The following is a 14672-nucleotide window of genomic DNA, read 5'->3' as shown; positions in this document are numbered from 1 at the left end:
ATACGTACCATGCACCGATTCTAGCAAAACGGATATCAAACTCGTGAACAACTTTTAAACATCATCAACGAACATTCCACGAGCAGTAGGCAAGCAGATTGTAAAAAAAACCCACAAGTACACATATCAAGCATAGTTATAGTAAACTCTAGAAATTATGCTCCTATCGGAAATGTAGACGAGATCGTCTTTGGAGAATGTGCACTATCTTTGAAACGAAATTATAAAATAACAAGAAAAACAAACCAGTATGAAAAAGCTTACTGGGAAAACATCAATCAAGACGTTAACAAACTCGCACAAGATATTTAAGGTCATTACCATATTCATCTACTAATGACCTCTGGAAAACATTCACTGACAGACTACTTACATTAGTCAAGAAAAACATTCCCCAAAAGACAATCACGAACAGGAAAATATTTCCCAAAAGACAATCACGAACAGGAAAATATTTCCCAAAAGACAATCACGAACAGGAAAATATTTCCCAAAAGACAATCACGAACAGAAAACATACTGTCCTGGGTTGATAACAAATTAAAAACTAAAATAAATAAAGTTAAAAGACTACATAAAAACAGCAAAAATAGTTCAGAACAAATGCAAATTTTTTTATGAAAACTTGATAATTACATAACAAAGAGAAATGCGTAGTTATGTTATGCCTACTGGAACTACATTAAATAAATGATATTTGACCTGTCAGTAGAAGAACTAGACAAAAACAACCAAAGAACTTGTATACATACATTAAAAACATGAAATATGACAACGGAGGTATCTCTGCACTACGAAAAGATGGCAATCCAACAGACATTACATCAGAAAAGCTTAAACAGTCCGTTTCAAAGGCATTTTCCGAGGAAAAGTAAAGTGAGCCAATACCGAATAAGGGGGGGGAGGGGGTCATTATATCAAATATGAAAACATCTATACCGGATAAGATGGGATCAATATATCAAATATAAAAAAACATCGATACTTCAAAACAAAAACAATCCCAACAAAGCAACTGGCCCGGTTCAAAAAATAATGCGGAAAAGTAACAAAAGAGCTTATAGTAATGATATATTAAAGCATTAGACAAAGTTCCTCACAAAAGACTTCTCTCCAAACATAAGAAAAATTGCATACAGCTCAAGCGTGTGTCTATCGTATACCTGTACGCTACACGCACGTAATACAAACGCTACAAGCGCGTTGAAAACGCTACAGATGAGTTTGAGACACGTTTAGGGCACGTTGTATACGCTTCAAGATTGTTCGACTTTATGTACAAGACGAATGCGGGTGTGTTTTTAACAAACACTCCATAATAAAACGTCCAAGATACGACCGGGACGAGTCTCAAATACGTTCAAAAGTTTTTTTTATATACATAGCGTGCATTCCATCTACGTTAGACACACGCCAGGCATATGTGACAGCGATATTTTCCTTTTTATTTTATTTTGTAACAATTCAAACTTTATAAAAAAAGCAAGATACTATTGTTCTCAACATTGTTAGCCTACACGTTAAGAAGTTAATCCATTTTAATCCTAGCATTGTCTATTTCTTGTTATCGTATATATGTTTTTAATTGTATTATTCGTTTATAGCATTACGTGACAAATTTCATTAGTACATGTAGTTATGATTAAGTAAGATTACGTAATTCATTTTATATTGTTTCTATGGAAATGGTCAGTTGGATACCAGCGGTCAAGCTGTACGGACGCCGTGCATTTACAGTGACATTCATTGTGTTTAGTATAGAACATTTATTGGAATTACCATTTGTTGTATCTTTCCGGAATATTTACCGTTGAACTTTTATTGTAATTAATGTTTTGCACTATTGAAGAAGTTATATATAAACCATCGTAAAGCTTAACTTAGTTGTGTTGACTTTATCCAGTGACTTTCCCCCCGAATTCTAAATATAACAGGAACGACGAAAAACCCCTGTTATACATACGCCAACATACGTTACTTGAACGCCCGATATACGCTAAGGTACGCTTCTCGTACGCCCAACACAATCTTAAAGCTCGTTGTGCACACGAAACAGATATAATTGACAGGTTGAATGCTTCCAAAATTACTAGCGTATTGGCAGCGTACATGATTTTTTAACCACGCCCGGCGTACGTCGGAGCTATATACGCTGATGTGTGACGCCGGTATAACATCTGGCGTATCCGAAGTCACAGCTTTGGATCCTATCAATTTTCCTGTGTCCATAATTTACTTCTATGAATATATAAAACATATCATCCTACGATTACACTCAATACTTGCAAGAGTATACCAATCACCAGCAACAAAATAAACTCATGGCATTCATTCAAGACAAGTGCTCAGTCCTTCAGATAACAACAAATAAAACCCCAATAAAATTTGATTACACTATTCACCAACATATACTTCCACAAAATATCAAATGGAACAAACATATTAATAATACTACAGCTTTAGCCAAACAAAACCTTAACTTTATCAAATGAAATGTAAAGGTCAATTCCAAAACAGTTAAAGAAAGAGCATATACAGCACTGGTCAGACCTAAGCTTGAATACAGTAGCTGCGCCTGGGACCCACATACCACATTTCTAACATAACAACTTGAAATAGTCCAGCGCAGGGCAGCTAGGTTCATTTGCAACATATACCACAACACCTGCTCCGTCAATGAAATGTAACAAACTTTAAACTGGACAATTCTATAAAAAAAAAACGAATAAAAACACGCCATCTGTTTCTATAGAATAATATTTAATACACCATCTTGTAGCTATTTATCCAATTGACATGATCATCCAATCTGACACAAGAACAAGACAAAATTTACACAAGCATTCCTATATACTAATACAAACATCTAAAGACTCGTACACATACACATTTTATCCTAGACCAATATTTCAATGGAACCTTCTACCTGTAGCTGCAGTGGAATGTACTACCCAAGACTGTTTCCGAGAACAGATCCCAATATCTGTTCTCAACAAACACCTACACATAAATTAATATTACGATGTATATAGTTTAAACCAAAATGTATAGTACAAATAAGAAGAAAAAGAAAAATTCTTAGAATTTTTATATGTATTTATTTAACTGTAAATAGAAACTATATCTAACGACATCAGTGCACGGCTCGTTAATTATCATCAGTATGTTGAGGAAGTGCTAATAGTTATCAAAGGTACCAGGATTATAATTTAGTACTAACTATAAAGAAGAACAATCACGCAGTGCAAACATTACTTAACCTGGTATGATATTGCTTTGTTTGTGTTTTTTTAACATGATACTTTTATAAAGAAGAACAATCATTCAGTGCGAGCATTACTTAACATGGTATGACATTGCTTTGTTTGTGTTTTTTTTTTTATATAATACTGTTTTCTTGGAAATATTTTTGGATACTTTTTTTTAGATCAGAAGAGAAGAGTTGAGTTCGCAATAAGTGAGTATCCATATGCCGGATCCACATGGAACACCATCAGTACTTTTATTGGTTACTTTGTGTCATATATTCAATTTAACCGGATTTTCCGACGATTGAAAAAATATGAAGCGCGGATTCTAACAGTTTCTTTGCAATAACTTATGAACCGTCCGACAGAGGAATTATAGTCCTTACATTTATATATTTGAATAGTATTGTATACATGTAGTTTTAACTGTTCAACCAATTCTTTTAAGTTTTAATATATTGATACTGATGACAATCTTGATGTTCGACTGGAGGTGACGTTCGATATCGATAATGTTCACTGTTACCGTTGATGAGTTATGGTCTTTAATTTATTGGAAAATGGTACTTCATGTCGTTTTGTGCAATTACTTGGGAACTCTTTATCTCACTTTCTTTTAAATTTAAATGTGTTACTACTGATGACATAATGGAGGTCAATTTTATATTGATGATTATAACTTGCACCGTTCAGGAGTTACGGTCCTTAATGTATTGACAAATTGCACCTGAAGTTGTTTCCATGTTGTAACTTATAAAACTGTTCAACCAATTCTTATTAAATTTAAATATGATGACAGGCAAATACACAGGAAGCAAATCCGGGTTACATTTTATAACCGAGGAAAATCCTTTTTAAAAAGTATACAGTCCTATGTCCATGCCCAAGAAAGTGAAAATTTCATATCTTCTCTCAATTATGAAATGGTTAAGAAGGGCGATAAATCTGTCATATCATACTGATAAATTTACTTACATAACGTGTTAAACTTTAAAAGTTTTAAGAAAATGCACAGGCACATGTGTGGTTGACACTTCTCTTCCCTCTTTTTTTCAATTCTTATTTTGGAAATATTCTTTGGTGTTGTTTATCCTGATTTTCAAGATTTATTTAAAAACCTGATCATTTTTAAATATGGTTTTAAAGAATATTCTAATTTTACAATTTATTGAAAATATCAAATTTTGTAAAAAAAAAATCAAAATCACATATAATGAAAAAAAGATACATTTCTTGACTGGGGTTGTGTATTTCTTTTTTTATCCCTTGCAATAAAAGTCACCTTTGAATTGAGAAAGAAACCATGTGGTACATGTGAACTAAGATAATATAATTTATTTCACAGTTTAATTTGAAATATTTTCTTAATGGTGCAGGGAATAAGTTTTTTTTTTATTCAACATTTATTCTTGGGCTTAGATGTAAGACTGTATAAGAGGAAATAACGACACAACAGAAACACTTGAAGTGGAACAAAGGCAAAAACCATCAGGCATAGAAACGGGCCTTTTTGTAACAATTTTAAGATGAAATGGTGGGTTGTACCTGATGTTTGGCTAGACAAATATCCCGCTTATATTGCAATGTTAAAAATATCGCTTAAATAAACACAGGAAATAAGTCAAAGAGCCAACAACCCGACAAAAGGATAGACAACCGACAAAGGCTATCAATGGGTTATCAACACAGCAAGGAAATTAATCTCCCAGATGCAGTAGCTTGTCCCTTAACAACAATATATACTTGTTCAACGAAATGGACGTCACACTTAAGTCCGAAAAATATAAATGATCAAAAATTTAAAGACCACAGCTAGAGGTTCTGATTAAGAACAGACAAAAATGCAGCGGTGTTAAAATGTTTTGTGAGATCTCAACCGTTCCCTATATACATCTACCCAATGTGGAATAAACAAACACACCGTAAAACTCAGTTTAAAAGAAGTCCGAGTCCAATGTTAGAAAAGGTAACAGAAGGAACGACGCACAATGGCAATAATCAACATGATTTAACAAAATATTACTAGAAGTAACTTTGGCACAACCACCAAACCTTAATTCTGGTATCTATGATGAGTATTTTACAACTGGGACGATGACACTGCTGGTGGAGTTTTATTCCCGAAGGTATCACCAACCTAGTAGTCTTTGTTGGCATGAATTATCATCGATATAGTCATAATTATAAATTAACTGTTTTTTAAAATACTTAGGATTTTCTACCTCAGGAATATATTACCTTAGCTGTATTTGGCAAAACTTTCAGGTATTTTTATTCCTCAATGCTCTTCAACTTCGTACTTTATTTGGCCTTTTTAATATTTTTTTATTCGAAACGCAGAAACCGAACCTTAATCCTGGTATTTATGACGAGTTAATTGTTTTGTAAAATGTTACTTGGGCAGTCTTCCCCTAGCTTTCAAGCTGTAAACTTGTGTGAATAAATTATATACATTGCATACTGTCTTGCTTTTAAAGCAGACACGTGTCAAATATGGACAAAAAAAAATTAATATTCAAACACAGGTTTAGATTTAGCATTTGAAAGAACCCTTTACATATTTAATATATGTTGAAAACACAAAAAGAGAATTCTAATTAAATATTTCACAGAGTGGCAGACATAAAATTTTCAGAGGCTGAAAACGAATTTTCCTAGATAAGTAAGGGTGTCTGGTAAAAATCTGAGTGTGCTTTGTTGTAATTCTCAATGTGTAAAATTTTCGAAAAATGGTTTAAACATAATTTTGACGAGAACGGCTTGCCATTATACGAATAACTTTGGAATTCGGGAATCACCAATCCCCCCCCCCCCCCAAAAAAAAACCCCAGACAATAGCATTACCAAAAAGACAAATGGCCAATTGACAAACGAATTCCACAATATACAATAAGCTCAAGATAAGCAACACGAACCCTACAAAGTCAATATATAAGAAGCATCCAAACCCCGCTCAGTGTTTTGGTGCGGTTCATGTAGTCTTCCGTTTTTATTTTCATGGCTTTGTCCGTTTTATCATACCTTGATTGAAGGCAACAGTAATAAACCGCTGTTCATAGATGCAGGAGTTTGACATCATCAAAATCTAAGAGCTTGATCTTCACTTGGTGGAGACACAAAATGGAAACAGAATAACAAGTTACAGACGACTTTTTCTCTATCAAAGTTTTTGCCATAGCCTAAGAAAATCTTATTGGGATGTAAAAGTACTTGAGGCAAACGCTGAATTGCTTTAAACATAATAAATACAAGGAGATTTAAAGTAAACATGCAAGACATTAAAATAGAGCAAGATATACCTCCGTGGTCCATCATAAATTGACCCGCGATGGCTTAATGTTTTTTTTTGATTTCTTAAGAAATAAGTGACGATAAAAATGAACGAGTCACCCTTCACCTGATGTGTCAAGGAAATGCCTTTGAGTAAACTTGAAAAGGATCAGATTCCAAAATGAAGATGTTGCCTTATTGACTACTGAATGATAATTAACAGAAGAGTCTCTTTTCAACTCCTATATTTGTTGGTCAAAGTTACGAAGATATAACAACATAAAAATAGTGTTCTTCTGGCAAGACCATATAGCTTCACGAGTTGGGTGTGCTTTATGGAATATCTGTTTCACAGATGATGATGAGTTTGTTCCAATCGTGTCCACTTTTCCCTGAATGTGACCTACCAAATTAGAATGATCATCGGGTTTGGTGCAACATGTGAAACAGGATCTGCTTGCCCTTCTGGAGCACCTGAGATCGCCCCAGTTATTGTTTTGGGTTCGTGTTACTCAATCTTAGTTTTCCATGTTGTTTTATGTACTGTTTGACTTTTTCTTATTTAGCCATGGTGGTGTTGTTTACTTTTCGACTTGTGAATTTCAGTGTCCCTTTGGTATTTTCTCCTCTCTTTTATGATTGTTTCCAATTCAATATGTACATCATATTGAAACTTTAATTTCAGCTCTAATTTATGATTGATAGGAATGACCCTTATAATTAATATTAAATCGGTAAACCATAAATTAAGTTTTGAAAGAGTCTCATATCATCTGTATTTTGCAAAACCTTTCAGAATTTTGGGTCCTCAATACTCTTCAAATTTGTACTTTATATTTTACTTTTTTGATACGAGCATCAATGATGAGTTTATTTCAGAGGAAACACATGTCTGGTGTACAAATTTTAATGCAGGTATGTGTTATAAATGTATTAAGCTAGATATAGATGTGTATGTAACGATTATGTGAAACCACCAATTACATTGATTTTTTTGTATGTATTGATGTAATTTATGTTTATAAAACGTTTATATTTGAAGCTAGCTAAAGGCTGTTATCCACTGGTTGTTTTAGTAGCATCTGTCCTGATAATTGCTTGTTGGTGTTGTTTTTTTAAACCTGCTCCTAGTTCTCTTAAATTAGATCTGTTTGTTACATGTATTCCTTTGCTCATGTTTTAGTTCAGTAATGAAGACTACTGTGATCTGTAGTTATTTAAATCCTTGTTCTGTAAATTGTTAGAGGATAGTTGTCTCTTTAAAAATCACACTCCATAACCATAATTCTACAGAATGTGTGAAAAGCGATATCACGAAATACTGAACTTTGAGGAAATTTCAAAATGGAAAGTCCCTAAGCAAATGGCATAACCAAAAGCTCAAACACATCAAACGAATGGATAACAACTGTCATATTCCTGAAATGGTACAGAGATTTAAACCTGGTTTTACAGCTAGTTTACCCTATCAGTTGTATGACAGTCATATGAATGCTCTTCAAACTCGTACTTTATTTGGCTTTTTAAAAATTTTTGGATTCAAGCGTCACTGATGAGTCTTTTGTAGACGAAACGCGCGTCTGGCGTATATACAAAATTTAGTCCTGGTATCTATGATGAGTTTATGAATGAACAGATTGACAATAGACAACTATGTGCTCCCTTGATTATAGCTTGAATTTTAAGACAGCACAAAAATCTTTCAAGACTCATTGTTACCATTTGTAAACCAGACAAGAAAGATAGTAAGTCATTGCCATATCTATTTTTATTCACACAGCAGTTTGTGAAGATATTGTTACATAGATTACTGTGTGACGACAAATAAATACATGAACTAACACACTGCTAATGGATTCCAAAGTATAATTTGTTTTCTGTTTGCCTAACTTTATGAGCCATGTGAAAAACAAATTACGATTTAGTTGCAATGGAAATAAACAATGACAAATTAAAACTGCTTAACTCAAACTTTATCTTTTCGGAAAGATGGCATGGTGTGTATGTAAGTGTATAAACCTAGAGTAATATCAAATAATGAAACTGATAAATTAGTGTAGTATATGATAATCTTTCTCACATTTTAAACAAACCAAATTTCAAATTTTGATTCTAGTTACGTTATGCATTTACAAAAAAAAAAAACAATCAGCAAACACATCTTTCTTAAAGGAAAATTATAGCTTGTGATTTTTAATGTGTGACTGAATCATGCACAACTGGATTTAATAAATTCAATAAATTTCCTAACCTCTAGAAAAAAATTCAATAAATTTCTAACCTCTAGAAAAAATACCAGTTTCTTAATTTTTCCTAAGATGTAATTCTCTAACCCTTACTTTGTGTTTTGTTTAAATATGAATTATTTTTATGGTAATTGAATTAATACGAAACTAACGAAAAAACAATAACTCACAAAAAATTTCAGTGTCATACTTAGTAAACAGCAATTGTATAAAATAAATTTAAATGATGAGAAAAAAGTTTTGATGCAATTGTTTGGAAATTATCTACAGCAATTTTTATCAATGACCAAAGAAATTAAATGGCAGATTGTAAAGAGTGGTTCTATCATATAATTGTTTACCATTTATGATATACTCATTAGATTATATCTGTTGTGTAGGCCAATTTGCTAATCTGAATTAAAATTTCAATCAATCAAATAATTAGCAATGACAAATGAAAAATAAATGGTTAAACAGCAAAATACATTTCTGCAAATAAAACTTGCAAATACAAACTATGTCTTGAGTGGAACTTCTTTGCTTGGAATGAAAACTATACAATGTACAATAAAGCCCTGATGAAGAATTTTTCAAATGAAATGTCACTATAGTATGTAATTGTATCATCTTTGATATTCATTGCAGAATTAAACTTAAACTTAAGAGACTAAACAGACTATTGAAATAGCACTTAAAATATGTGATGTAAACATGTTGTTTTCTTTCTTTTTGATGATAATCAACAGGTAACCATGTCCTGTTTTGTACATCTCACAAATTCATTTAAGACATCCCATTTTTAGGTACAACGTATACTTTTATATTACAACAAATGCAGTCTTTTTTTCTAAATATATTACCAGTACTAAATATCTTGGCTTTACTGTACATTGTAAGTTAAAAGACAGAAGCATAGTAATAAGCTGACTATAGCAAAATATCTGGAATAATAATAAATGTCCTGATATATATTGTGGAAGTCATATTCCTCATGAGTATTAACATTCTGTGTGTTACAATGTACAGATCAGTTCTGAGATTAAAATGAAGACAATTTTTTAGGGGGTTCTAAAGCAATAAAAAACTAAGAAAATATCAGTATACCATAGCTTATGCATGATCCATAAACATATTTTGCAAATATTCTGGTAATTTCAAAAACATGAAATGAATTATAAGTCACTTCCTAAGCAAGGTTATATTTGTATAAAATCATATTTATCTCTTGAAATATAAATATCTTTAAATTATCTCTATTATGTTATATTTTCCTGTTTAAACAAAGACAAATTCAGATACTAGATTAGCACCAAATATCTTTTAAATTTTTGATCTTTTTTTGTTTTTCTACTCTGTCATTACATTAACAATAGCAATCAATCGTATCATGGATGAAGTAGTAAGTCTTCTTAATAAGAATACTTAAGCCTTTAGCAGCTGTTAACTTATGAAGCAACATAAACAACATGTAATTAAGCAATAATGAACATAATATTACCCCACAAAGGGCATAAACCAACCCCACAAAGGGCAAGAACCAAAATGTTTTATTATTCTGTGTAAAATATTCTTTCATCTTTTTTTATAATACTTATTATCATAATCATCTCTTCACAAGAATAATATGTGTTCAGTAAACTGGGATATACTTAAGTATATATGAATATATAATATCCATAAAGAATTTGTAACTGGGGAATAGAGGAATATATATATAATCCCTTATAGGGTGAATGGCATCCAATGAAATGATCAAATATTTAATCAAAGCTGGATAAAAAGAGATGTGGTGTAAAAGCAATGAGACAGCTATTATGAATTAACTAAAACTGATGTCTGTAGTCTTAAAACATATCACTTTCTTCCTATAAATAAAATAAGATTTATATGCAAAATTTTAAAAACTTACAATTTTAAGAATACTTAAAACATGAAGTTCAAACCATTTATGGGGTAAATCAAAATAACTAAATATCATTTTCTTCATGACAAAATAAAATAATTAAAATTAGAAATGAGAATGAAATGAACTATATTACAGGGTTCAATAAAATGAATTGTCTTGGCACATTGCACTAAAGTAGAAACATAAAACAATAATGGAAAAAACATACAGTTCTCAATCACTCAATACAATGAACTATTACTCAATAAAATACACTGCTTTTCCAATAAATATTTCATCCTTGAAAAAACTCTGAATAAATTTTCAGCTTGATGATCCAATTACAATTTAGATACATTTTAAGAAGAGTAAATGAGTATATCTTTAAAAATATACCATAGGCACAAAAGGAGTAGACATAATGAGAACATTACTTTGCCTACCTCTGATTTTAATTATTTATTCAAGATAAACTGTCACTTCTGTATTAACCCAGTATGATATTGGTTGCAAAATGTGGAAATATAGATGTCATGGATGTGACTTTAAAACAAGATTTATAGTGCCTGAATATGATTTGATATGCATGCAAGAACTATATTATTTAACACTGTGTCTGTCTATATAAATAACATCCCTCTTAAATATGTATATATGTATCTGGTTCTTGCATGCCTTTAAACTATCCCAATCATGTATATTTATTTCATAGCTAAGCAATGATTTTTTACTAATGTGTTCCCCATAACGACGTTCATAGTCTTGAAAAGTCCCAAGATGAATGAAAGCGCTAGACAATGCTGCTTTTAAAACTCTTTTTGTGTATTTAATTTTTAATATATTTAAATATATATGCCTATTTGAAAATAATTTAAATTTTCATAACATTTACACTTTCTTCATAATAATAATAAGCACTTTTAAAGTTGATATTTTGTACAAGTCTGCTATACATGTAAATGACAGGCAGGCAAAGTAAGGCCCTATAATTCATCTACTCCATTTTGCTACTTAAAAGTTAAAAAGAAGTTAGGAAAATCTAATTTGCTTTCAGATGTTTGATAAAACTAAAAAAATAACTTTGTAAAAATGTAGTGGTAAAAAAATGTAAATGCTGTCATAAAATGTTGAAAAGTAGCCTGAATAAAAAAAAACAACAATTACATAAAACAATTTGACATAAATGATTTGTGCTGTTGATATCTAAATAAATACTTATCCTGAGGTATGAGAAATACTGATAGCAATTATAAGGAAGATAGCATAATGTTAAAATTGGATTTATCATCATTAAAACAAGCGTTCAATAATATCAAAAGGTGCAACTGTTTATACAAGCAAGCCAGTTATATATCAATAAAATACTGCCTTTCATACATAGTTTAAAACTGCTACTGTCACACATTAAAAAACCCAACAAAACACAAATCTACTTCTAAGGTTCTCAGGATACTAGCATTCTGAACCCTCATCTTTAGAATTGACACGTTTTAATCGAGGTCCTGATTTGAGTTCAGACACTAGAGAAGCACGAATACTGTCACTGCTATTGTTTGTTTGGGGTTTAGAATATACAGGGGGTGGGGCTTGACTAAATGTGCATCCAATTTCCTGAAGTTCCTCTGCTGATGGGGGTGGAGGCAAATCTGGATCAGGCATAATGTCTGCAGGGGGAGGGGGTAATTCCTCCTCTTGTAATGAAGCATTCATAGCAGCAAATCGTGCATTCAGTTTCTTAACCATATCAGCCTGACCAGCAGGGAGATTTTGGCCATAATGTGGCATACCAGTCTGAGAATATGGTGGTCCACTGGGAGGTGGTCCACTTGGTGGTGGCATCATGGCACGAGCATCTGGAGGAACAGCATGCCCATATATTGGTTGTGAATTAGGCACATATTGTGAATTGTGTTGATTGTATGGATTTTGAGCAGCAGTCGTAGACGCATAAATAATTTCTTGATGTTCCTGACGACTTTGACGTGCTTGGATGCTCTGCTGGATCTCTTGTAGTTCAGCATAGGCAGGTTCTGATTGACTTCCAGAACTGCCACTTCTACGATGTGAACCAGGTCTACTCGTTGACTGAGTAATTGGTGGTTGTTCACGAGGTGGTGTTTTACGTAATTTCTGCAGTACTGCAGGATTAGCTGTAGTGATTGATGAGGATCGTCTTACAGGAGGTGGTGGTTTACTCTGCTGTTGATTCATTGAACTTCTCCTCCCCAAACCCACACCAGATACTGGAATACCTAAAACATAGAAAAAAAAGGAAAATAACAAATATACCGAACTCAGAGGAAAATTCTAAACTGAAAGTCCTCAGCAAATGGCAAAATCAAAAGCTCAAACACATCAAATGAATGGATAACAACTGTCATATTCCTGAATTTGTACAGACATTTTCTTGTGTAGAAAATGGTGGATGAAACCTGGTTTTACAGCTAGCAAAACCTCTCACTTGTATGACAGTCGCATAAAATTTCATTATATTGACAGCTATGTGTGAACATAACAAACAGACATAATGGGTTATCTAATGATTATTTAATTTATTGTATTAAACAATTAAACAAAACATTGTTCTTTCATGTTATACATAGAAATAAATTTAACATATATTTAAAGGATTTCAGAGTAGGTAAGGATACTATTTCATTCATAGTTTTTTTTTTAAATTAACATTAAAGAGAGTGATATGAAGTATATATGCTCAGTTAGGTTTCACTCATATAAATTCAATACATGCATTTTCAAAACTCCAATACACCCAAAAGGGGAAAAAGGTGTATAAATTGTTGCTGCCATAATGCAAAAATTCAATAAAATACTTTTGAATTTCTTAAAATGAATCAAGTATCACATAGTAATAGGTATGATAAAAGCTAAAATCTTACCCCAAAATTCAATAAACGAGAAAATCTTCAATCCTTTCAAAATTGTGTTAATTTAAGAAATATATGAATAAGAATTCATTATCTGGACACTTTTTGAAAAAAAATGTCATTTGTGATGTTATCAACACATGTTGAACTTACTAAACTGACCTTAAACAGCCATTTTATAAACAATTTCTGGTAAAATAAAGTTCAAGCAAAGGTCTCACTCAAAAGAGAGCTATTTATGTTAACAGGGGAGATAATTCACTACATTATATGCATTTTGACAATTATATATAACAGTTGGATAGTAACAACTATAGTGCTTTTGGTGATTGTATGACCTTATAAGGACAACTGTTACATGAACAAAACCTACCTGCTGTAGATGCGGGTCGTTTTGCTTGTAATACAGCTTTATAAACATTTCCTATTTCTGAATTTCTAGGAATTGTATAATATTTTTCTTGATCTGTCTTATTTCTAGTGAGAGTAAAGTCTGCAAGAGAGTACAACACACACATGCAACATTCTCATAACAAATGCAAAAAGTTCAAATGCAAAATAGCAATTAATACACAACATGCACAATGTAAACACGCAAGATAACTTCATTAATGCAATATGAGGATTTAAAAGGGGATTTGCGAACTTAAAAAATTAATCCAGCAACTGTTTTTTGTGCATATCATATTAAATGTTTTGATTAAGGGAATTCCCAAAAGTAATTCTCTTTAAAAACAAGAAATATCAAAAGATAGTGTCTATAGACAAAAATAGTTGTTACACCAATCAAAATGATCACAGTATTTACATCATGCATGGAATTAATCAATTGATGAAAATTCATCCAGTTATCTTTTAATTAGAAGATCAAAATGTCAAGTTATACAGTCTGATATAGAAATACATTCAAGAAAGGTAGACAGTAGCTATTTAATAGATTATTTTTACAAATTTACAGAGTTTGTGATGTCAAAACAAATAGTTCAACATGCACTGATGTAAGAAAGATAAACAAAATATAAAATAAGTGACAACATTCATATACACAGAGCATTTCTTATGGAAATTATTATTATCTTCAAAATTCAGTTGCAAACTGTTATGTGGATAGTATGCCTATAAATTTTCAGTACAATGAGGAAAATGAAATAAATTT

The 14672-nt window shown here is 31.8% G+C and overlaps 1 protein-coding gene across 12 annotated transcripts in view; it reads right to left on the bottom strand.

Annotated features, from left to right (window-relative positions):
- Positions 1 to 8271: 8271 nt before the first annotated feature.
- LOC139523106 (protein MTSS 1-like) overlaps positions 8272 to 14672 on the bottom strand; it is a 58265-nt gene continuing 51864 nt past the window's right edge. For 6 of the 12 annotated variants that reach the window (XM_071316872.1, XM_071316874.1, XM_071316873.1 and 3 more), the window contains 2 exons: positions 13890 to 14009; positions 8272 to 12883 (listed from right to left, as the gene is read on the bottom strand). In XM_071316872.1, the coding sequence (XP_071172973.1) occupies positions 12084 to 12883; positions 13890 to 14009 (920 nt within the window). In that variant the 3' untranslated portion in view covers positions 8272 to 12083. The remainder of the gene's footprint in view (positions 12884 to 13889; positions 14010 to 14672) is intronic. The other 6 variants (XM_071316884.1, XM_071316881.1, XM_071316880.1 and 3 more) reach the window with 1 other exon arrangement.

This window comes from Mytilus edulis, chromosome 5 (genome assembly GCF_963676685.1).
Source record: "Mytilus edulis chromosome 5, xbMytEdul2.2, whole genome shotgun sequence".
In the NCBI taxonomy this organism is placed as follows: Eukaryota; Metazoa; Mollusca; class Bivalvia; order Mytilida; family Mytilidae; genus Mytilus; species Mytilus edulis.
The sequence above is the reverse complement of the archived record's forward strand: the minus strand, read 5'-3'. Positions and strand labels throughout refer to the sequence as shown.